The following is a 24,555-nucleotide window of genomic DNA, read 5'->3' as shown; positions in this document are numbered from 1 at the left end:
TTGGAGGCAATCCATTCTCATACGGTTCTATAGTTAAATTGGATGGTCTTAATTATGAAATCTTGTCGAGGTCATTCATGATGTTGGACATCGAAAAAAATATTTACTTGAGGAAGATGAACCTTTTATCAAGACTGGAAAGTATGCTTCGTGGGAAGAGGATAATAACATGGTTATGTTTTGGATCATGAATAGTGTGGACTCTTCTATTTCTCCTACCATTGCGTATTATACTACTACTAAGGAGATGTAAGATTTTTTACGTGAGACTTATTCACATGACAAGAATATGAGCAAGGTATTCCAGATAGAGGAAGAACTATACAAACTACAACAGGGTGATATGAGTTTGCCCCAATATTTTGTAGCAGTCAAGGCCACTTTTGAGCGACTAAAATCCCTTCGACCTCCATGTACGTCGTGCTATAAGACTCATTATGAGCAAAGTATGGTTTCCATGTTTTTGGCAGGTCTTTCTCCAGAATATTCAGTGGGAAAGACACAGATGCTCACTGGGAGTGATATCCTTGGTTTGGTAGAGGCATATAATAGGCTAAGTCGTCTGGTGGTTACTCTACCTCAGTTTGTCAGTGACACCCCCACATCAGCATTGGCTGCATCTAATGGGCATGGGTCAAGTTCTTCCTCTATCTCTAGAGGAAGAGGCACAGGTAGGAGGTTCGGAGGATGTGGTAGATTTCACTGTACCTATTGTGGGAAAATAGGTCATCTTGTGGACAGGTGCTGGGATATCTATGGTCGACCATCTAGAGGCTCACAGGGAAGAGGGTCTAAGACTCCCACAGGTAGAGGTACTTCATCTTCAATTCCTACGGGAATGGCTCAGGCAGCAGCCATTGGAGAGAATCCATCTACATATGAGTCTTTCTCTCTTAGCCTGAATAAGGCAGAGTATGAGCATATATTATCTCAAAGAGCTGCTTCATCTTCCACATTAGTCTTTGCCTTGTCTGGAATAGTTGGTTATGCTCTTTCCTTAGTTTCACACGACCTAGGTACAGTTTGGATGATTGATTCAGGTGTCTTGAGACATTTTTGTAGTCGGCCGCATTTGTTCTCTTCCTTGACCAAGTTTGATCAGCCGCAGTTTGTTAAATTAACTGATGGTAGGTTCTCTCCCATTATGAGAAGTGGTGATGTTAAAATCTCCCCTTCATTAAGTTTATCAAATGTTTTATATACTCTAGAGTTTCCTACAAGTCTATTGTCAGTACAACAGCTAACATCTAGTTTGCCATGTAAAGTCATGTTTGACCCTAATTCTTGTCTATTTCAGGACTTACAAACTGGGAAGATGATTGGTGGAGGTCAAGAGCAAGGGGGAGTCTACCTTTTGTCGACATCTGTGGATTCTGCAGCTATTTCTATGTCTCAAAAACCCACTCCATATCAATGGCACCTGTGGTTGGGTCATCCTTCTCCATCGAAGCTGCGTCATGTTCTTCCCATGACACCTTTGAGTGTGAAGCTTGTCAACTTAGCAAACACACTCGAAGTAGTTTTCCTTCAAGTGTGAGTCTGTCTAGTCAGAGTCTTTTTGATCTTCTTCATGTTGATGTGTGAGGGCCTAATCAAGTTGCTAGTAGGTCTAAGTTTTGTTATTACCTAGTCATTGTTGATGATTATTCTAGAGTCAGTTGGGTGTTTTTGTTGAAAGAGAGGTCTGATGTCATATGTATTCTCAAAAATTTCATTCTATAAATAAAGACTCAATTTTCTTCTACTGTCAAATGCATTCACACTGATAATGTCTTAGAGTTCAAAGCCTCAAACTTAATGCAATTTTACCACAATCATAGTATTCGACAATAGTTTACATGTCCTCACACGTCCCAACAAAATGGGGTTGTTGAGAGAAAACATCGCCAACTTCTAGACATGGCTCATACTCTTATGTTGCACTCTCATCTCCCTACGGGTTTTTGGGGAGATGTCATACTTACTGCTTGTTACCTGATCAATCGTTTACCATCATCAGCTATTCAAAATGAAATTCCCATCCAAAGAATGTTTCCCAATCGACCATTATTTTACCTTCCTTCAAAGGTGTTTGGTTGTACTTGTTTTGTTCATGTTCTAGGCACACACAGGGATAAACTTGCAGCTCAGTCCATCAAGTGTGTTTTCATTGGCTATCCTTCCCATTAAAAAGACTACAAATGTTTTGATCCCTTAACTCATAAAGAATTTATTAGTGCAGATGTTACCTTATTTGAGTCTCAACCTTATTACATCTCCTCTTGTCCTCCACAATAGGTGTTACCTTCCGTTCTTCTTCCCATTCCTCCCATCCCATTGGAGTCGGTTCCTTCTCACCTTGAGTCTGTGTCTCCCCCCAATAGTCGCTTTACAGATCCTCCATAGACTTATATCTGTCGACATAAGGCTCCCACTGTCTCTTCACCAATGTCTCCTCAGGAGGTAAGCTCTCATGAAAACCTAAATTATGGCACCCATGGCTCTGATGGGGCTGATGACCTTCCCATCGCTCTTCGCAAAGGCAAACGACACTATACTCTTCATCCTATATCTCAGTTTGTTTTTACTGATCATATTGGTGGTAGCCTGCAACAGTTCGTGTCAGCCTTGTCAGTGCACTCTATTCCCTCTAGTCATCAACAAGCAGTACTTGACCCGAAGTGGAGGCAAACTATGCAAGATGAGATGGAAACTCTACTACAACGAGGGACATGGGACTTGGTTGATCCTCCATCTGGTTGTGATGTCATTGGCTCCAAATGGGTTTTCACCATTAAGTATTTATCCAATGGCTCAGTGGAACGCTACAAAGCTCGTCTTGTAGCCAAAGGATATACACAAACATATGGTGTTGATTTCTTTGAGACTTTCTCGCCTGTAGCTAGGATGGGGACCATACGTCTTCTTGTGTCAGTCACAGTGCATTATGATTAACCCTTATATCAGTTGGATGTCAAAAATGCTTTCTTATATGGGGATCTTGATGAGACTGCTTACATGCAGCAACCCCCTGGCTTTGAACGTCAGGGGGAGTGTGGTAAGGTGTGCAGGTGGAAGAAAGCTATCTATGGATTGAAACAAAGTCCTCGTGCTTGGTTTCACAAATTCTCTGAAGTGGTGTTAGAATGTGGCTTTACGAGGTCTCAGCTGGACCGTTCATTGTTCATCAAGAAAGTATCTAGAGGTACAGTTGTGCTAGTGGTGTATGTTGATGATATTGTTTTGACAGGTGAATGTGAGCAGGAGGTAGCTCTAACAAAGTAGTTCTTGCAAAAACACTTTGTTACCAAAGATCTTGGTCAGCTACGTTATTTTCTTAGCATCCAAGTTGCTCGTAGCAAGGAAGGAGTTGTGTTGTCACAAAGGAAGTATGTTCTTGATCTTTTACAAGACACATGGATGCTAGGAACTAAACCAGCAACTTTTCCTATGAATCCACAGGTACATCTATATGAGGATGACTCGAAAGATGTAGCTTCACAAGCCTACAGATCATTGATTGGTAAGCTTCTTTATGTGACAGTGACTTGACCAGATATTAGCTTTGCCATGAGAAAATTAAGCCAATTCATGGAAAAACCAAAACAATCACACTGGGGTGCAGCTATGTTGATTGTCAAATATTTGAAGTCACTTCCCTGGCAAAGGCCTTTTCTTTAAAAAAGGTACATCTCTTGATGTTGAAGCTTACAATGATGCAGATTGTGCAAGCTCAATTGATGACAGAAAGTCTACCACAGGGTTTTGTGTGTTTGTGGGAGGAAATCTCATTTCCTGGATGAGTAAAAAATAAAGTGTTGTTTATAGGTCTAGTGCGGAGTCAGAATATCGTGCGATGACTCAAACTGCTGTCGAAATGACTTGGTCTAGATCCCTACTTGAGAGTCTTGGTATTCCAACTTCTTTGTCTATGAAAATGTTTTGTGATAACAGAGCTGCCACATACATTGCCAATAATCATGTATTTCTTGAGAAGACAAAGCACATTGAAGTTGATTGTCATTATATTCATAATATGGTTCAAGGAGGAATCATCTCCACTATACATGTAGCCTCAGAGGATCAAACAACTGATATCTTTACTAAAGCATTGCCTATTGTTGAATTCTCTAGATGTTGTAACAAGCTGAGCATGATTAACATCCATGCTACAGCTTGAGGGGGAGTGTTGAATAACATTTATAATAGGTGGTCTTTTGAATATTTAAAAGGTGTATTAACAGCTTTTATTAATAGTTCTTCCAGTCTTGGACTGTTTTTGTAATTTCTTCTTTTTACCCTAATTCTCATTTAACGTGAGAAGTGGGCAGCTTAATGAATTAGATCGTGCAGTTTTCTCTCTCTCTCTCAACCGCTCCTTGTCTCTCTTGATCTCTTGCAACAAGGATCAAGTTCTAAACTGGGAGTTCATGGGTGGCATGGCTTGTTACAAGGCAATGCATGTCAGCACCGCACATTGAAGCTCAAAACAAATCTTACTAGACGAAAGTCCTAAGGTGATCACAACAAAAGACAACTGCCCTAGAGAAATATGTGGGTGTCATTTCAATAGAGGAAAATGGCATTTAGCTTTTGACAACCAAGACATTCACATTGAAGGCAGTCAAGAGTGCAAGACCTCAGCTAACAAACCTTAGTCTATATGTACCTAACCCCAGTAAAACACAAAGCAAGAAAAAAAGCAAACAAACAAACAAAAGAAAAGGCTCATTGGAGACTATAACAGAAGCTGGCAAAAATGAGAAATATCAAAGAAAAAAAAATCTTCACGATCAATTGCTTGCCAACATCCTTAGCAGAGGAGCCAAATACTTCCATCCAAGTTTTTGAGAACAGTGCAAAACTACAAATGCTAATAGCATAAAAATAATAAAGGAAAGATTCATGGAATGAATTGGCTGCCATATTCGCCAGGCTGCAATGCATCTTCAAGTTATTAGATTCGTAGACAAATTATGCAATGTGACGAGGACAAAAAAATAATATTGCTTGGAAAAACATAGGTCAAACAACACCGAAGCACATCATTTAAATGCATGGAAATGAATAAGCAAAATAATCACCTTGATGGTGCTGTAAGTAAGCAATACTACCAACAGGAATAAACTGACCACCTAAATATTCAGATTCCTTCCATTTCCCAAGCATTTTCAACGATACCTCCTGCAAAATGAAATTTATGATAATCCAAAAACAATATTGAAAAGAGGACTAGGTTTCCACCCATGGTTGGACCCTTTAGGAGGTATAAAACCATTTTCAGGGTTTTCTTGAAATGTTTATATATTCTAGATTTACCTAGATCCCATGTTCTAATATTTACTTTTTCATTGTCAATCGGAAGTCCGAAGTGCCCAGCAATTAACATTGCCTCAATATTAACATGTGGAAATGCAAACTAGCTGAACAATACATGGAAATGATAACAGAGAATACTCACCATGTGAAAGACCAGCACCCATATGCTGAAAAGATGGGATTTTCTGGTTGAAAGGGGAGAGAGAGAGATGAACATGGCAATTAATGAGAAGAAGCATATATGCACATCAAAAAATAATAACTAAGAGGAGAAACCTTTCCAATAGGAAAAAAAATTGAATATAACAAAAGAACAATACTCACCTGAAGAGGGAAATTAATACCATGGAGAAAGAGAGAGAGACCCAAAATTGAGAAGTTTTTCAAGAACAAAGAGGGGTTGGGAGTTCCTTATAGGTCCAAGAAGCTAGAAAACATAACAAAAGATGTCAATTTTTTATTTTGAACTAGATCATAAATCATCGATTTAAATCATAAGCTTGAGTGTTGTTGATAGATCGTATGTTTCGGGTCCGGATCCATACCCAACCTATCTTGTAGCCCGTGTTGGGCACTACTTAAGTCATGTAACCCTAATCCTTATGTGTTAATGATAATCTAAGGAGAGAGCGAGACTGGCTGCTAGTGGGCACCGACTCCTCCTCATTCGTGGTTTTTTCTCCCTCGTGTTGAGGGTTTTCCACGTTACATCGTGATCACTGTTCTTCTTCCTTTCCTTGTTCATATTTCTACATGGTATCAGAGCCGTGAAGTTCCGGCATTAACGTGTTGGAGGAGGCGCCCGACATTGTTTATCGTTCGACGGAGTCACTGCTCATCGCCACCGTCCGACGCCAAGACGTCCACCGTCTGCCGCCATCCGCCCTCCCGTCGCCCGTCCGACTGCCGCCGTCCGCCCTTCTGCCGCTCGTCCTCCTGCGCTCGGCGAGCGCCTCCAAGCGCTGCCCTTTGCTGCCAAGGGCTTCTGCGCTTCTCTGCTCCCGCTGTCGTTTTCTGCTCCCTCTGCCGCCAAGCGCCTCACGCTCCGCCCTTCTGCTGACGCCGCTGTCTTCCACGCTGCAGCTGCTCCTTGCCCTTGTTGCTCTCGTCGTTGTGTGGGTCTGTCATTATGGCAGCCTCTTCTTCCTCGTCGATGGTCAGTCAAACTGAAATCGGAACTGTGAGACTCAAGAACGTTCCTATGCAGGTTATTACTCTTCGCCTCACAAAGGAGAACTATTTCTCGTGGTTGCCGGCTATGACTATGGGGATTGCTGGCCGTAGTCGAATGGCCTATATCGACGGGAGCAACCCTGAACCAGCAAGAACAAGTGATGTGTGGCACACTTGGTTCCTTGAGGACAATCAAGTAAAAACGTGGATTGTCAACTCTGTCTCCGCTGAGATTCAACCTCTTATCCTTCGGAAGAAGACTGCCCGGGACATGTGGGTGGTCCTTGAGCAAATGTATGGCTAGAAGAAGACGGCCATTCACACTTATCAAGTAATGAAGACTATTTATTACCTCCGTCAAGGGAACTCTTCTGTTGCAGAATACTATGGGGCCTTCAAAGCCAAGTGGGAAGAACTTGACTATCACTCTGATATTTCGTGGCACTGTTCCCAAGATCAGGCCCTTTACATTGCCCAGAAATGGGAAAACAGAGTGTTCCTCTTTTTAGTTGGCTTAAATGATGAGTTTGAAGGTGTTCGGAGCCAGATTCTGAATTCTGGAGAGGTGTCCAGTATTGAAGATGTATACTCGGTTATTGAAGCAGAAGAACAGAGAAGGCTGGTCACCAATGAAAGCAAGAGGGATCTTGGTCTCTCTCATGAGAGATCAGCCCTTGTGAGCCGTGGACCTGGAGGCTTGGCTAGACCCCATCGCCGATGCACACACTGCAAGAAGACGGGTCACACCGTCGATTACTGTTGGGATCTCTATCCAGACAAGAAAGGAAATAGAGGGAGGTCTTCTAGTGGGAAAACACCTGGGCCTGAGGTGCCCAAATCCAGTGGGGAAAAACTTTCTATTTCGGCTGATCAGCTTCGTGAACTAAGGGCTTATTTGGGCAGGATCGATGTCAACAAGATTGAGACCTCAAAGGAAACTACAGCGAATCATGCTCTTGCAGTTATTGGCAATAAAGGTAACTCTTCTGTGGGGGAATGGATTGTCGATAGTGGTGCTACTCATCACATGACAGGTAATCCCAAATTGTTTCATGAGTATAAGTTGTCCTCGGAAAGGGAACGTGTTTCTCTTGCAGATGGTTCCTCTACATGTGTGGCATGCGAAGGCACTCTGTCCTTGTTGGACAAATTTCATATGCAGGGCGCATTACATGTCCCCCAGTTTCCTTTAAATCTCTTGTCAGTCAGTAGACTTACAAAAGAATTGAATTGTGAACTTATTTTCTCTGCCGATCGCTGTGTTTTGTAGGACTTGGTGACATGGAAGAGGATTGAGATTGGTTTAGCTTCTGATGGCTCATATCGTCTTCCCATACGTGTGGCTACTGCTCTATTGACAGCGATCCGCAAGACAGATAAGAGAAGAGAAGATTGTCTTCAGTCCTTTATGTACTGGCATGAACGTTTTGGGCATTTACCTTTTGAGATTTTGAAACATTTGTTTCCAGACTTGTGTTCCTCCTTTGATTTGTCTTCCATTTCTTGTGATGTTTGTCAGTTTGCCAAACATGTGAGGGCTTCGTACCCTCTTTCTACTAGTTGTATTAATGAAGCTTTTTCCCTGATTCACTCTGATGTATGGGGGCCTTCGGGAATTCATACCCGTCAAGGTTTTCAATATTTTATCACTTTCATTGATGATTTCTCTCGTGCTACATTTGTGTACTTGTTAAAAGACCGCAGTGAGGTTCCTCGTATCATCGAGACATTCATTCTTCTTGTGCATACCCAATATGGTGCAAATGTTAAAACTTTTCGGTCCAATAATGCCCGTAAATACATGTGTCAAGAGAATAAGTAGAGTAAAATAGGAAAATAGATCCTTACATAGTTCTGTCATTTTACACCCAAAGGTGTTATGCTTAACTATAGTTTGGATTTACATTTCCTAGTTTTACTAGATAAAGTTAAGACGGAATACATGTGCGTATTAGGTATATTACCAAAGTAGTATCCTAATGACCCCTGGTATTTGTCTTGAAAATAGTAAACATAAAGAGCCTTTTATTTGGTTTACTGTTCCATATGGTTTGTCTCATATAATGCATGTCAACTTATGGATGTCTTTTGTCGTCTGCAGTGCCTGGATCTATTTATTTTAATGGCTCAAATTCTATCCCTTTACTTGATGATTCGAATTATGCTGAATGGAAAGAAAATGTTGTGTTTACATTGGGGTATATGGATCTGGATATGGCTTTGAGGCGACCTGAGCCACCACTTCTTACACCAGAAAGTACACATAATGAAATAGTGTATTTTGACAAGTGGGAGCGTTCTAACCGACTAAGCTTGTTGCTTTTGCAATCAAGAGTCGCTAAGAACATACGTGGTGCTATTCCACCTTGTAGATCGGTGAGAGAGTTCTTGGATGCAGTTGAGGCTCAGTTTGTTAGTTCTCATAAAGCCAGAGCCAGTACCTTAATGTCAATATCTATGAAATATCAAGGAGGGGGTAACATTCGCCAGCATATGTTAGAGATAAGGAACATTGCTTCTCAATTGAATGACATGAAGTTGACTATTTCTGAATCATTCTTGGTATTCTTTACTTTGACCTCTTTACCAGCTGAATATACTCCTTTTAAGATCAGTTACAACACACATAATACTGAATGGACATTCAATGAATTGATGTCCAAGTGTGTTGAAGAGGAGGAAAGAATGAAGGGTGAGAAGTTGCAAAGTGCACATATGGTTTCTCACTCTGAGGCTGGTAAAGTTGGCATAAAGAAAAGTTCAATGAAAAAGAGTGCCAAGAAGAAGTCAACAGGACAAACTGCTTCTCAAACTGCGCAGACTAACTTAGCCCCTATAAAGTGTTTCTTTTGCAAGAAAAAGGGACATAAGAAGTCAGACTGCATCAAGTACAAGAGTTGGTTAGAGAAGAAAGGTAACATGTCATTTGTTTCACTTGAAAGTAATATGTTACATGTTCCTATTAATAGCTGGTGGATTGACTCTGGTGCTACTGTGCATATTGCCAATAATTTACAGGACTTTCTGAGCAAAAGGGAACCAACACCACATGAGAGGAGCATTTTCTCAGGAAACAAAATGCGCTCACATGTGAAGGCTGTAGGAGAATGCCAGATTAGGCTTGATACTGGCTTTGTTTTGGATCTTCATGATGTTTTCTTTGTTCCATCATATAGTAGAAACTTAATTTCTGTATCAAGACTGGACAAATTTGATTTCTGTTTAAAGTTTGAAAACTCAAAGATGTTGATTTATAAAGATCTTGTTGAAATTGGTTCTGCTATTTTGTGTGATGGTTTATACAAGTTGAATGTGAAGATCCAATCTCCTGAATCGTTGGTTTCTAGTCATAATATAATTGGCAATAAGCGTAGTACCATAAAGAATGATTCATACATGCTATGGCACCGCCGTTTGGGTCATATCTCTGAAAAGAGAATAAGGAGACTCCTAAATGAAGGGATCTTATGATCTCTTGATTTTACAGATAATGACATATGTGTAGATTGCATAAAGGCAAAGCAAACTAACATATATAAAGAAGGTGCCGAGCGATGTACTGAAAAGTTAGGAATTGTTCACACAGATGTTTGTGGACCTTTCCCTCATTGTTACACATGCGAAAAGTATTTTGTCACCTTTATAGATGACTATTCTCGGTATTTGTATCTCTACTTAATCTTTGAAAAATCCGATGTGTGTCAAGTTTTCAAAGACTATAAGAAAGAAGTAGAGAAACAAACCGGTGAGGTTATCAAGATAGTCAGATCTGATAGAGGTGGTGAATACTATGGTAGGTTCACAGAGATGAGACAAAGGGAGGGACCATTAGCGCGATTTCTTAAGGAAGAAGGCATTGTGCCTCAATACACTATGCCAGACAGCGCCTACCAAAATGGTGTTGCTGAAAGAAGAAATCGTACGCTTAAAGAAATGGTTCGAGCTATGTTAAATGAGCCTAGTGATTTCATAGATGTTGATGATGATCCTTTCACATTCATTGAAGCCGTTGAAAGCAAACAATATAGGCACTGGATTAATGCCATGAAAGAAGAGCTTGACTCTATGGCTAAAAACCAAACGTGGAGCCTTGTGACGTTGCCTGAAGGAGTAAAACCCGTAGGATGTAAATGAGTTTATAAGACCAAGAGGGACTCTAAAGGCAACATAGAGAGATACAAGGCAAGATTGGTTGCTAAAGGATTCACACAAATGGAAGGCATTGACTATAATGAGACATATTCACCTGTCTCTGCTAAAGAGTCAATGAGGATTGTCCTTGCACTTGTAGCTCATTTTGACTTAGAGCTACATCAGATGGATGTGAAAACGGCTTTCTAAAATGGTGATTTGGATGAAGAGGTATATATGGATCAACCTCAAGGGTTTTCTGAGAGTGGTAAAGATCATTTGGTTTGCAAGCTTAATAAAGCGATTTATGGACTTAAACAGGCCTCACGACAATGGTACATTAAGTTTTCCAAAGTCATTACGACTTTTGGGTTTACAGAAAACATCATTGATCGATGTGTGTATCTTAAGACATGTGGGAGTAAGTTCATAATTTTGACTTTATATGTGGATGACATTTTGCTTGCTTTAAATGATCTTCAATTGCTAACAGAAACCAAACATTTTCTCGCATCTCATTTTGAGATGAAGGACATGGGTGAGGCTTCATTTGTTCTAGGCATTGAGATTCGTCGAGACAGATCTAAATGTGTTTTAAGTCTCTTCCAATCAGCATACATCAATAAAGTTCTTAAAAGATATGGGATGGAGAATTGTTCTCCTATTTCGGCACCCATAGCTAAAGGAGATAAATTGAGCCTAAATGATTGTCCAAAGGACGAATTTGAAAATGCACAAATGATCAACATTCCATATGCATCTGCGGTTGACAGCTTGCAGTATGCGCAGATTTGTACTAGGCCTGACATTTCCTTTGTTGTTGGCATGCTTGGTAGATTTCAGTCTAATCCAGGCATGGCACATTGGAAGGCCATAAAGAGAGTCATGCGATACTTGCAAGGGACAAAAGATTACATGTTGATATATCGCAAGGTGGACCATTTAGAAGTGATTGGCTATTCTGATGCCGATCTTGGAGGATGTACTGATAGTAGAAAGTCTACTACTGGTTTTGTTTTCCTTCTATCAGGAGGTGCCATCTCATGGGGGAGCAAAAAACAGACTGTGACTGCTGCTCACACCATGGAAGCAGAATTCATTGCATTATATGAGACTACATCACAGACAATTTGGATAAAGAACTTCATTTCACAGCTCAAGATAGTGAATCTATTGATAGACCACTTAAGGTTCACTGTGATAATGAAGCTGCAGTGTCCTTTTCCAACAACAATAAAAGTACTACTTCTTGTAAGCATATGGAACTTAAGTATTTTGTTGTTAAGGAAAGGACAGATAATCAACTAGTGTGTATTCAACACATTGGGACTACAAATATGGTTGCAGATCCTCTTACTAAAGCGCTAGCATCTGGTATGTTCTTTGAACATGTTAAGAGGATGGGTTTGTGTAGTTCAATGTAAACACACTATTATGCAAACATTTATGAATGTGATCACATACAGTTTGTTGATTCTCATTAAGCTTGTTGTCTATTTATTTTGTATTCTCATTTGTTTGTTGAGAAGTTTTGTAAGACAACAAGGTGGGACCTTGGAATGGATTTTAAGGCTAATCCATTCATTTTGTTTACCATTGATATCGACTTGGACTAGTGGGAGATTGTTGGGATTTCTCCATCTGGATAGTCCTGCGTCGATACGGGTCCATATCCATTTCGGACCCTTAAGTATAAATACTCGTGTCTTGTGATGGTGTGAGACACATCAAGTTTTTACCGTCTGGGTAATCGGTCCCCTTAGCCATACGTGAATTGCCTGTCCCCATCACTGGGCTGCTATGGCTGAGGAGAGAAACCCATTGCCGCCGCTGCCGCCGCCGCCGCTACCTCCGCAGGGGAACGACTCTATGGGGACGGTAGCCGTTCTTCCCACAGCCGCCGACATTCAGTCGGCGGTCGCCTCTACAGGTTCTACTTCCGCTCTAAATGAAACCACATGAATCATGAATGTTTGTTTTCGATTTCTGCATTTTCGTTTGTGCGCTATCTAGATTTCTAGCAAAGCTCCAACAGATTGGTCCCTGAATCAGGTTACCCCAACCTGATCCACAACTCAAGCAGTTTGATCTCATCTGCCTCCTCATTTACATCTGCCTGCTTCTTCCTCGGTTTCTGTTTCCTCATTATCAGTACTTCGTCCTGTTCTGGTCTAAAGCAGCAGTTAATGTCAAAGCACATGATGAGGAATTAGAATGATTCATTTTCTGTCTAATCTCCCAGTTAAAAAATGCTTATGAAAAAAAATTATCAAATGCACCACGAAGTTACAGAGCAAAGGAATATTTTTGAAATTATGGGGTAACTAATTGTTGGTCAACTGTTATGTACCCAAGCATGTAGAGGCTAACAAATAGCAAATCAATTCAAAAAGGTATAAAATTCAAAAGATAAATTAGTGCAGAATAGACAAAACTCATAATATGTCATTGTCAAAAAACAAACTATAAGCTAAAGTACAAGCAAGATTTCCAAGCTAGTATTGGAATATTGTTGAGGGAAATTTTGCTGTTGGCATACTCTTTTCTGACTCAATAGACTAGGAAGACTAGTCGATCAAGTAGTCAAGATTGACACTTAAAGCACATGCACACAAGCGTATAGAGGCAAACAAGATAAAAAGCAATTCAAAAGGTATAAAATTTAAAAGATAAATTAGAGGAACAAAGTAAATAAATCTCAAAAGTTTTCCATGTCCATCAACAAAGTATAAGCCAAAGTTTTACTAGGATTATCAAGTTAGTAAAGTGCACCACAATGAATATACCTTCTGCAAGGGTAGCATTACATCTTAGAAGGGACCAATTATTTGAAAAGCATTGAGTATAACCAGAAAAAGTGTAGCCACCTTTATTTGTAAATCCTATTACTGGGTTGTATAGCCTATATTATCATATACAATAAAAGAGGTCAACGGTAAAAGAGGGTTGAGAGTCTTCTTCCACTCAGCTGATAGTAAAACTGCTTCCATTACTGCCAAATGGTACATCAATGAAGAAACTAAGAAGTTTTAGTTTTTCGAGAGTAGATGAATACATGCTTCGCTAAAACTAGGTTCATCTACAACTGGTCAAATTACTCAGAAATGTTAACTTTGAATGTTGAGAACAGTGTTGTACAAATTGTACGATATGGGCCATATCATACTATACTTACCATCATGTTTTCAAAATGAGACATGATATACCACCGCAGTCGTGCTGCTCGCCTCACATCTTATACTAGTCTGATTACTCGCCTCACATCTTATACTAGTCGTGCTGCTCCAGGCGGAGCTGGCAGGCTCGTTGAGATTGAGTACCGCAGAAAAACGGCAGAGATTGACCTCACCACTGCCTGAACGGGAGAAATTGTCAACCTAACCATTTTCTTTTGCGAAGGAGGGAGATATTAACCATTTTTCTCTTGTGCTTTTTGCAATTGATTAGCTCTTTTAAATCAAGTTCACTAAAACGGCTTGCATCTTCGCAAAATTTTTCTTTAAAACGATGTCAGTGCAACCCACTTACCCCATCCGCGAGATAACTGAGAAGAAGCGATAAGGTGGGTCCACTTACCCCATCCGCGAGATAACTGAGAAGAAGCCGACCGGCAGAGAGAGCGAGGCGAGGTACTGGTGCGGGTGACCTTGTTCACGGAAATGGCCGCAGCTTCAATTGTCGACCTCCATTTCGTGAATCCTTTCCTTGCTAAATCTTCACCTTGTCTTTCCATTGACAGGTTGAAGAGGAGGGTCACCTTCCCTTCACTGTTTTCATCGCCACCATGTAGCCAAAGGCATATCCTCATATCCGCTCCCTTAGCCTCCGCTCTAACTCCAGTAACCGAACAAGTCGCCGAGAATGCAGCTGATGCTGCTACTGTTGGTATGGATGACGGAGGTAGGTTGTACGTGGGGAATCTTCCCTATTCTCTCACCTCCCCACAATTATCCGAAATTTTTGGGGAAGCTGGGAACGTAGTGGCGGCGGAGGTGAGAGGCTCTGACTTGTCTTTCCTTGCACCCCCACGGGCACCTCTTCGCTGCAGCATCTTTGGCACTCTGTTTTGGTTTTTCCTTTTCCTTTTTTACTCTTTTCAAATTTTCTCCCATTGCGGCAGGTGGTCTGCGAGAGGACGCCGGAACGGAGGAGTAGGGGTTTCGGCTTCGTGACCATGGCGAGCACGGAAGAAGCAAACGAGGCCATCAGAATGTTCAATGGGTCTCAGCTGCTTGGCCGGACAATGAAGGTGAACTTCCCCGAGGTTCCTAGAGGAGGAGAAAGGGCTATCATGGGTCCGAGGATCCGGAGAAGCAGCCGCGCATTCGTGGACACGCCTCACAAGATCTACGCTGGGAACCTGGCGTGGACGGTCACTTCTGAGGATCTGAGATCTGCCTTTGAGGCTCAGTCGGGCCTTGTGGGTGCCAAGGTGGTATATGAAAGGGACTCGGGCAAATCTCGAGGATATGGCTTCGTATCCTTCCAGTCTCCCGAGGACGCGGAGTCGGCTTTAGCCGCCATGAACGGTGGGGTAAGTAAACAAATTCCTGCCGCGCCTGTTCTTACTCTCCAAAGGCAACAAACCATAGAATCCCAGTATTTCTTTTCTTTCTTTCCTTCTTTTTATCCTTCCTGGACAGCTCGGTAATCGATTGCCGATTCTGTTCTATAATGGCGATCCTCTTTTTTGTTTCATCAACTCCTTCATGTACTTTCTTTACTTTCTGCGCTTGTTTTTTCCTATGATTGCAGGAGCTGGAAGGAAGACTGCTTCGCCTGAATTTAGCTAGCGAGAAAATTATACAAATCTCACCCGAGGTGGTAGACAGCTCCAATGACGCTTGAATAATGCAAACCAAATGCGCGGACATGGTGCCGGAATGGGGACAAATTAGGGCAAGATGGTGCCCAAGTTTTGTGGAAAAAGAAAGCATTTCAAGGCGGGGTTCGCGTCGATTCTGCTGAAGCAGGTGCTTGTATTTACCGGAACACTGTAAAGAGCTGCTGCTTGTAAACAGAGAGCTATAATAGGGAACCAATGGAGTCTGTTCCAAAGGTATCCGAAATATGGTTTCTTCGGAAGCAGAATTAGAATCTAAAATAGCTGTAAGTCTGATTATGCATATGGAATAAAAGTTTGTTTTCCTGAGGAATATTATTTAATTGTTTAGTAGCATAGTATGCCTGTTTAAGTTTAAAGTTCTGTTAGTAATTTGTTTTTCCAATAGTCTATTATCAGAAAGGTTGGTAATGAGGGAAAGTCTGGAGAGATTCCAAGAGGCAAAGGTCCCTGGTGAGTACCCACAAAGGCAAGAGGCCGATCGGGGAAAACATATGACCATATGATGAGGAATCTAAACAGACAGATCTCAAAACCAACATTTTTCTTATAATAACTAGTGGATTATGATTGTTAGCGGTAGACAAAACTTGAATAACACACACTATGACACTAGATAATTAGATAAGATTCCTAAAGGAAAACACTTGAAATCCATTATGACAGAAAAGACAGTAAACATAGTTGAAGTACTTGATAATTTACGAAAAGATTTAGTCATGGTTTCCGAAAACCAGAAAAAGATATGTAATATTTTGATGGATCTAATCCAGAAAATAGAAAATAGAAAACCAGAAATCCAAAATGTAGACCTAGAAAAAGGATTAAACTATATATCCGATCAAATTGTTAGTAGACAAATAACATACCAGAAAGCTATTTATAACCAAGATCTAATCATAGAAGAACTATCATAAAAACATTCATATGAATAACCGAGAATTTGAAATAAGTGCCTACAAAGTAATAATATATGGGCATAAATATAGAGTTATAAGAACTAATTTAGAACGAAAATTCCTAGAAACATACAAAGATGACCTAAGCCTAATTATTGACGTAGAAGAAATGAAAACCGAAACCATATTAGAAAGGATGAATAGATTAAATAAAGAAAACAATAAAAATAAGCAAATAAGTTATGACCAGCAAGAAAAATCAGAAGAAGATAGCAGTTCGACCGGATACAAAAATGAATTACAAGAGATCCTAGAAGTACTCAGAGAAATAAAAGAAGATTTAAGAGAAATTAGAAGACAAAACACAAATTTAGAAGAAAAAGTAAATACTATAATGCAGACAATAGAGGATAATAAAGAAGAAGATAAAGTAGAAAAAATATATGAAATTAATCTAACAGATAACTCAAATAACGAAGATGAAAGCTATGAACCTAGCATAACTTATACAGAACTAATGGAAAAACCAGAACAGTCAGAAGTAAATATGAATACTACACCAAAAGGAGTAAAAATGAAAGAGGAATATCATACGGATCCACGAACATATGAAGGAAATCCTATTAGGAATAGACATAATAATGAAAGTTATAGTAAATACGATAGAGCAGAAAAGCTATGAGAATCTAGAAGAAAGAAAAATATAGAAGATCATATAGTAAGACAAGGAATCCTAAATTTGGATGATGCAAAAGACATTCTACAAAAGATAGAAATATGGACAGCAGAAATAGGAAGACATATAACTGAAATAAAAATAGAAGCTAAGATAGTACCAAAATATATTGAAAATTCCTTCACTGGAAAAGTAAAACCATGGTTTGATCAACTACCTAACACAACCAAAGTAAAACCATGGTTTGATCAACTACCTAACACAACCAAAGACTCATTAAGAGCAGAAACTGATGGCAAAGGAAGTACAACAACGAATTCTTTAGATATACTAAAAAAATATGTGACAACAATAAAAGTTGAGTTCTTACATTCAAATATAGATAAATCCTACAATGCAAACATGAAAGAAATAGCTCGAAATAATCTCATGGCTTTAACCATCTGTGACATGTGCTAACTAGACAAATATATATAATTATTTAGCCAATATTATTATCAATCTGAACTAACGTCGGAAGAAAAGAATAGAGCATTAGAACAACTATTTGCAAAACTACCCCATGTAATATATGAAAACTTATACTAAAGTTTTAAAACTAATCCACCCAAAGAAGATACATTAAGAGCCAGAATAGAATTTTTAAGAACATGGTACCGAGTAACCTGTGAAAAATATGTTAAAGACAAAAAATTGAAAGAAATTATGTAGTCACCCTATAGGTGTTGTGAAAAATATCTTATACCACAATTAGGATGCAAACAAGAAAAAAGACATAGACAATATAAGAAATATAGGAAAATAAAACATTGCTATAATAAATATAAGAAACTAAAAACAAAATACCCACGGAAAAAATATTATGTAAGAAATAAAAATAAATACCCAAAAAATCCTAAAACATGCAAATGCTACAACTGTGGAAAAATATGACATATAGCAAAGTAATGTAAACAACCTGTAAAACCAAAAATAGAAAATAGAAGAAGAATTCATAGATATAGAGCAACTGAATGAGTCTGGTATATCAAAAATAAAAAAGAATATATGAAACAAATACTGAAAATGAATATAGTGAAGATGAATAAGGAGATAGAAATTCCTCAAGAAATAAAATATCAAGAAGAATTAACAAAAGAATATACACTTCAGAGAATTATATTTCAGGAAAAAATCTTCGAACAGATTGAACAACAAGAAATTGACATAAGTAAAGAAAAGATAGGAACTGCTGCCTGCGGTGTTTGCTCGAGAAATGGCAGCGTCAATGGTCATCCCGGAGAAAATCCCAACTCCGACATTTTGACTGCAGTCTCCACTCAGTCACGGCTACAGAGAAGAGCACATGGAGACGGTCCCTTGCAAGATCTGGTGAGCTTGTACCATCAACAAGATCAGCCTGAAGATGACGACGACGAGCCTCACTTGCAACATGCTGTTAGCGAGAAGTGGTTCTGCATCAACTGTACCATGCCGAACTTTGACGATGTTCTCCATTGCGATGTATCTCTTCACTGAAACTTGGATGTTCGTCGGTTCACTGGGTAACTTGCTGTGATTATTGCGTCTGGGTGGATTGTCGACCTTAGTAATGTTATTGTTCTGCAGTTCTGCGGGGAAATCCAGGAATCAGAGATCCTTATCAAGGGGTCTTTTGCTTCTACTGTTACTCGAGAAGGTTTTCTTGATGACGCAGAGGCGATCGCTGGACATCTAGGTGTGTATGCATCCTTATGATTTTCTTTATCATCATCATTGTCATAGTCTTTGTCATCGTCCTCAATTGTTTGCCAAATCCTTGATCACTGTATATGGAGCATGTGTGCAACCATTTGCCCTTTCAAAGGCTAGCTTAACTCTGGAGACATGTGAAAGTGTGTAGGATGTATAGATTATAGTCAAATAGAAGTTCAGACATTGTCAATAAGAATGTCAATGTTGTAAACCTGGGGTCTATCGTACCTAAAAACCAAACCAATGTTGCTCCAGGTTATTTTTTGTTTGTTTGCATCTTTTGCCTAAATGCTTGATAGTGATTGATGACCATTGGCAATTAATAGTTGTTGCTACAAATGCTGATGGAAATTTCGGAACTCTGTTCATCCAAATTTTGGTTATTTCAGAACCTGGCTTGCATGTAGCTGATTGATCACTATGGGTCATATGTATTTGTGGGTCATATGTATGTGTGCTCTCTCCCCTCCCCCCACCCCCAAAAGAACCTTGTTTGGTGGAGGCCTGACACTGTCTGACAAGACACAATCTGGTCTTTTGATATGGTAATCATGCTAAGAAGCTTAGTGTTTGCAGAACAAATCCAAAAGGGATCCTGAAAAATATTAGCTATGGTGACTGTTTTATGCTAAAATTATTTCACAAAAGTTCGAAGTTCGTGATCCAACTTTTAGGAGATTTCTTTGAGGTCCTTTTTGAATTTTGAGATTTTTTTGTTTGTTTGTTTGGTTTGCTATCCAGAAACTGTAATTAACGTTTATATTCTATACTCGTTGAAAATCCTAAATGGCAGCTCCTTAATAAATTAGTGCCAAAAGCATCTGTGTGCGGGTGATGAAGGAAAAGAACCGTTCCTATGGCTATAACTGTTTTTGTAATATCTACACTTCAAAACTCGGTACTTTGGAGTATAATGTCCTCTCGTGGAATGATTGGCATATGCCGTAGGAACATGCTACTGTTTTGGTTTTATATTTTTCCTGTTGTATATGGTTGAACTTTTAGAATTCGTGACTCATTTGTTTTAACTTTTAAGTGAACTGTTTTTCATGTTTCACTTTCGTTCTTTCTAATCCTCTTCTATTTTGTTTGCTTTCTAGTTTCTACTGGAACATAGATGATTGTTTTTGGTACTCAGCTATTCTTTTTATGGTTTTATAGAACCTTGTATAGAATGTCTACCATCAAAGGATTGCACCTTAGTTGGTTTTAATGATAGAATGCTACTTCATTCAGAGGTATGCTAAAGAGTTTCCTTACAACTAATCTTCTTCTTTAATCCAAATTTCACATATTATATTTACAAATTGTAGAAGAGAAGCACCATTTCTGCTGGTGCAGTGTGCCTCGATGCATTCTATTGATAACTAAGATATAGGTATCATCAAAGTTCAAATATGCTTTAGCATTTCCTAGTTGGGTAGAAGAAAAATATATTTTTGTTTCATGTGAGAACTTGAATCAAATAGCTGATATATTTTCAAGAGGATTTAAATTGAAGTAGCGAAATATCAAATATCTTGAAGGCAGATTTTGGCCCTTGAAAGGCAAGTTATCCATAGTTTGAAAACTATGTAAAACTTCAGGGAGGATACTAAGGCTCATCTTTCTGGACGTAGACTTGATACTGCAAATGATGTGTCGTGCATATTGTAATATCTGTTATTATTCCTTTGCTTATACTTAAGTTCTAGTATAAAGTGAATGAGATCATGCCGCCAAACAAGTTGGGAGTTATTGCCTTTCAACACCTTTTTCTTTCTCTCCTTTTTTTTCGCGCTTCTTGCAACTGGTAGATTCTGGTGATTCTACAAATTTCTAACAAATCACATTAGCACTAATTAATGAAGTACCACGTCTAAAATTTTGGAGATTGAATAAGCTTTCGGCATTTTCAAACCTGAAATCCTTTAATTGCCATAGTGGAAGCTATTTCATGTTGATATCCAATTATTGTATGAAGTGTTTGTGTTGGTCGGTGCTGCTACTGCTTCTAACTATTTCAAAATTTCTGATGTAGAAGAGCTCCTGTTAGACAGTTCATTTTCTTAAATAAAATTAGGAACTCAGACTGTATGTCAGTTTCTTCATTCCAATTGTACATCTCTTCATATGGTTGAATGAATTCAGACTGTATGTCAGTTTCTTCATTCCAATTGTACATCTCTTCATATGGTTGAATGAAGGTTTTAATTCATTTGCAGGTCGAACAAAAGTCCCATCCCCATCCAGAAAGACCAGATCGTCTTCGAGCTATTGCTGCCAGCTTTGCAGTGGTAGGTATGAGTTATTATTTTGTACAAGCCACTACTTTGGTATGCACATCTGGATACATGTTTTAATGTGTTTTTTTTCCTAATACTTGATGGTTTTTTAAAAGTGATGTTTGTTAACTTTTTCTGTTTCACTTTGAGGTATATTTCCAGTAAGGTGCTTTCCCATCCCTGCCAGAGAGGGTAGCCTTGCAGAGCTTGGATTGGTAAGGCCTGATCTGTGTTCTTATATGTGTGTTTTTATGTGCATTGCATTTTTGTGTATCTATGTGTGTCGTAGATCTTCTATTTCACCGGAATTTGTTGATTGTGGCATTCACGATACTAGTTGCTTACATAGCTCTGCTCATCCTAAATGAGGGGTCTGTCATGCAATTATCCTTAGTTTATTTAATTTTCTTCCAAACTAGTGTTGTTTTCATTCAAAATTTATTTATTACTTTCTAAAATGTTGCTCTATGAACCATTAAAAAAATGTTTTTTTTAGATATATAGTGCGATTATGTTACTCAAGGAGTTCAGGTTGTTTTTTTCTTAACCCTTGCTGACTCTTAGCAACACATCCGAAAAACATAATCCTTGTGTTAAATTCTTAGAATAGGTAGGAAACATAAACAACCTATTTCACCTAGGTGCGGGTGAGGGTGCATGTGCCGGAGTGGCACATCTCAAGGTGCAGCGGTGCGGCGAGGGTAGAATTATTAATAATAATTTATTATCACAATATATATATATATATATATATATATATATATATATATATATATATATATATATATATATATATATATATATATATATATATATATATATATATATATCATAGTCACAGAATACTTTCTAAAAAACGTGATAAATTAATGGCCGTTTAAAACTTAAAAACGTGTTTTTTTTTTTAAAAACATAAAAAAACACGTTTTTGACATGTTTTTTTGCGTTTTTAATGCGTTTGTTTGCGTTTTTTCAGTTTTTTTAATGTCAAATAGTTTTTTTTTATTTTATATTTTTTTATTTGTTGTAAAATCTACTTACCTTTTGATCTTTGTGTTATTAGTTTCTCATTTATTTTATTTTCCTCCATTTTTAGTTTTTTAATATTTTTGAAAATTTACTGCATTTTTCTCGTTTTTTCAACCTCGCCGTATTATACCTGAGAAAAACGTTGCCGTTTAAAACTCCGAGACTTATTTGTATTATATATCCTCGCACACAGTCACACCATGGTTAAAGAGGAAATGCTAAATAGGTAAAAAGAACATGCTAAACAAGTAGAACTGCAAAATAGTAAAAGTCTGCATGCTGCAGCAAAAAAAAAACTGATTTAATCATTTTAAGTTAAAAAATTAAAACAGAACAGTTGGAACAGAAAAGTAGCATTATAGCAGGCTTAGGAGCACTCATAAGTCTTGAGTGACTGGGTTTTGACAGCAGAAACCGAAAACAAATGAAAACAGTCAATGAAACATTCAGTCATTCAGAGTCTCAGACGGCAGAAACCAAACTAAGATGCTTGGTTAAAAATTTTAAACTAACATCTAATGAAAAAATGAACACAAAGAAAACGAACAAACATAAAAAAGAAATCAATACGACACACAGCATATTAATAAAACAAAGAAAGGGACTGTAAGATGGATTTGAAGAACCAGAGAAAGAGCAACTGCCGGAAAAAATCCTACAATCTCTGCCGTTGGGGGAAGAACACACCTGCCACCCGTCTGGTTGTAGTTTCTGTGCCGGAAGGTTGTGAAGCATCAATCACCGGTGCTTCAATGCAAGAGGGATAAGACAGAGGAAGATAAAGAGGAGCGGGAAGGGGCATGATTGTGCCCGAAATCGGTTTTAACAAAATAAAAAATAAAAAAATGGACGAAAAAATCCATGACATTTTGACTGCACCGGACTCGCGTTTGACGTGAGTCGGATGTGCGTCCAAAAATGACAAAAAATGGTCGGGTGCAGCTGACACCCAACTCTTCTTGATTGCAGCTGGGTGCAAATCCAGGCCGCACCTGTACCCGCGTCGACGCGTGTCAACATTGAATTGTCCGTGTGACTTAGAAAATAACACTTGTAATGGTATTTTAGCTTAATAGATGCTGGTCCCATTCACAAAGAGTTCCATATCATTTATATGACAAATCTGGTGAGCTTGTATTGGAACTGCATATTTAGTTTATGTATCATGATAGCACTCGATAATAATTTAGATCAACACACAAGTTAATCTAACCAAGCATTCTAATGTCTTTGTATCAACTTTAGTGATTTATAAAATATTTTAAGACATTTAATCATAGTATTTGTAATCCCTATAACAACCCAAGCCACTCCCACACTGGGCTTGGGCTTCTAGTTTTGGGATCCCAACCCGCCATCCCAAGTTTGAGTGTTGAACTGATTTTGGTACCATTCTAATGACCAGACCCACTCTCACACTGACCTCAGGCTCCTAGTTTAGCGGATCCCAACTCTAAACCTCGACAACTTTGGTTCTAGCCCCAAAAAGGCTAGGAAGTAGGAACCAAGAAGACCAATCACTTAACGCCCTTGTATGTGCTTAAAAATATCTCACAATTTTCAATACATGACTAAGCTTCTCAACATAAAGTGTTACAATCCCGAATAATTGAATGAGTGAGTTGTATATTGTCAACCCATGGCTAGTTGGTCAGTTTGGTCAACTGGTAAACCTATTTATTTATTAGCCAATTAATCCCTAATCTCTAGAAATATATGCATTATTTCTTTATATATGTGTGTGTGTGTCTTTGATGGTTTATTCTATATAAATGCATTTGTTTATTTTGAGGGTCTTATAAGACTCAAACTACCTCTGTTGGACATACTGACAATCTAGTATCTAGGTAAATGCCTTGCAAATTATGGTCAAGTTTTAATGTCACATAGATTGCAATGTCAACTGTCAACTTGTGCAATTTGTTTACTTAGTGCACACAAATGCATATACACCCACATAGTCTTTGTGAGTGTGCAGACGTATATTTTTATTTATTCACGGGAAATGTTCTCTCACTTTTTCATTCTAGCAAGTTGTCTTAAGTGCATCTGTTTCGTGCTTATTTCCATATCCATTCCATGTGAAATTTCCTTATATCATAGATATTACAAAGTCAACAATCTGGTTTTGAAGTTTATGCATGTATTTATTTATTTCTTCATTTTGAGGTCTGTGATGTGTGCTATAGTGCTGAAAATGCAATGCAGATTCATTCTATGGAGCATGTTAATGCTGTTAAAGCAACTAGCTATATGCTATCAAGGCATATATTTTTGGTTCTTTTCATGTATACTTTGGCCTTTAATGTCCTTAGTCTGTTACTTTGTGTAGCTACCACTACTTTGGATGACGTAGCATTGTTGGTGGTATAATTGGTGAAGGTTTTTCAGTCCAATGAGTTTGTGACAAATATCATTCTCAGGTTTTTGTGGGCAAGGTTTTTCTTGGCGATTAACTGTGAAATTTGTTTTTCTTGGAAAAATATTGGGAATATGTCCAACTAACAT

At 38.6% G+C, this 24,555-nt stretch overlaps 2 protein-coding genes across 4 annotated transcripts; both read left to right on the top strand.

Annotated features, from left to right (window-relative positions):
* Window positions 1–14,078: 14,078 nt before the first annotated feature.
* On the top strand, window positions 14,079–15,760 carry LOC116257444 (RNA-binding protein CP33, chloroplastic). 3 transcript variants are annotated; one of them, XM_031634200.2, is made up of 4 exons: window positions 14,079–14,231; window positions 14,342–14,502; window positions 14,723–15,136; window positions 15,358–15,760. In XM_031634200.2, the coding sequence occupies exons 2-4, from the start codon at window positions 14,464–14,466 to the stop codon at window positions 15,448–15,450; spliced, it is 546 nt and encodes a 181-aa protein (XP_031490060.1). In that variant the 5' UTR covers window positions 14,079–14,231; window positions 14,342–14,463; the 3' UTR covers window positions 15,451–15,760. The 3 variants fall into 3 exon arrangements, with proteins under 3 accessions (XP_031490060.1, XP_031490059.1, XP_031490058.1); XM_031634199.2 differs by having other exon boundaries at window positions 14,080–14,231; window positions 14,342–14,594; XM_031634198.2 differs by having other exon boundaries at window positions 14,152–14,594.
* Window positions 15,761–15,911: 151 nt separating this feature from the next.
* On the top strand, window positions 15,912–24,458 carry LOC116257442 (histone deacetylase 15-like). Its single transcript, XM_031634190.2, has 6 exons — window positions 15,912–18,523; window positions 18,629–18,737; window positions 19,916–19,992; window positions 20,959–21,034; window positions 21,169–21,233; window positions 24,256–24,458. The coding sequence occupies exons 1-6, from the start codon at window positions 18,068–18,070 to the stop codon at window positions 24,418–24,420; spliced, it is 948 nt and encodes a 315-aa protein (XP_031490050.1). The 5' UTR covers window positions 15,912–18,067; the 3' UTR covers window positions 24,421–24,458.
* Window positions 24,459–24,555: the final 97 nt, after the last annotated feature.

The sequence above is a fragment of the Nymphaea colorata genome, chromosome 7, assembly GCF_008831285.2.
Source record: "Nymphaea colorata isolate Beijing-Zhang1983 chromosome 7, ASM883128v2, whole genome shotgun sequence".
In the NCBI taxonomy this organism is placed as follows: Eukaryota; Viridiplantae; Streptophyta; class Magnoliopsida; order Nymphaeales; family Nymphaeaceae; genus Nymphaea; species Nymphaea colorata.
Note: the sequence above shows the minus strand (reverse complement) of the source record. Positions and strands in the feature narration are given on the sequence as shown.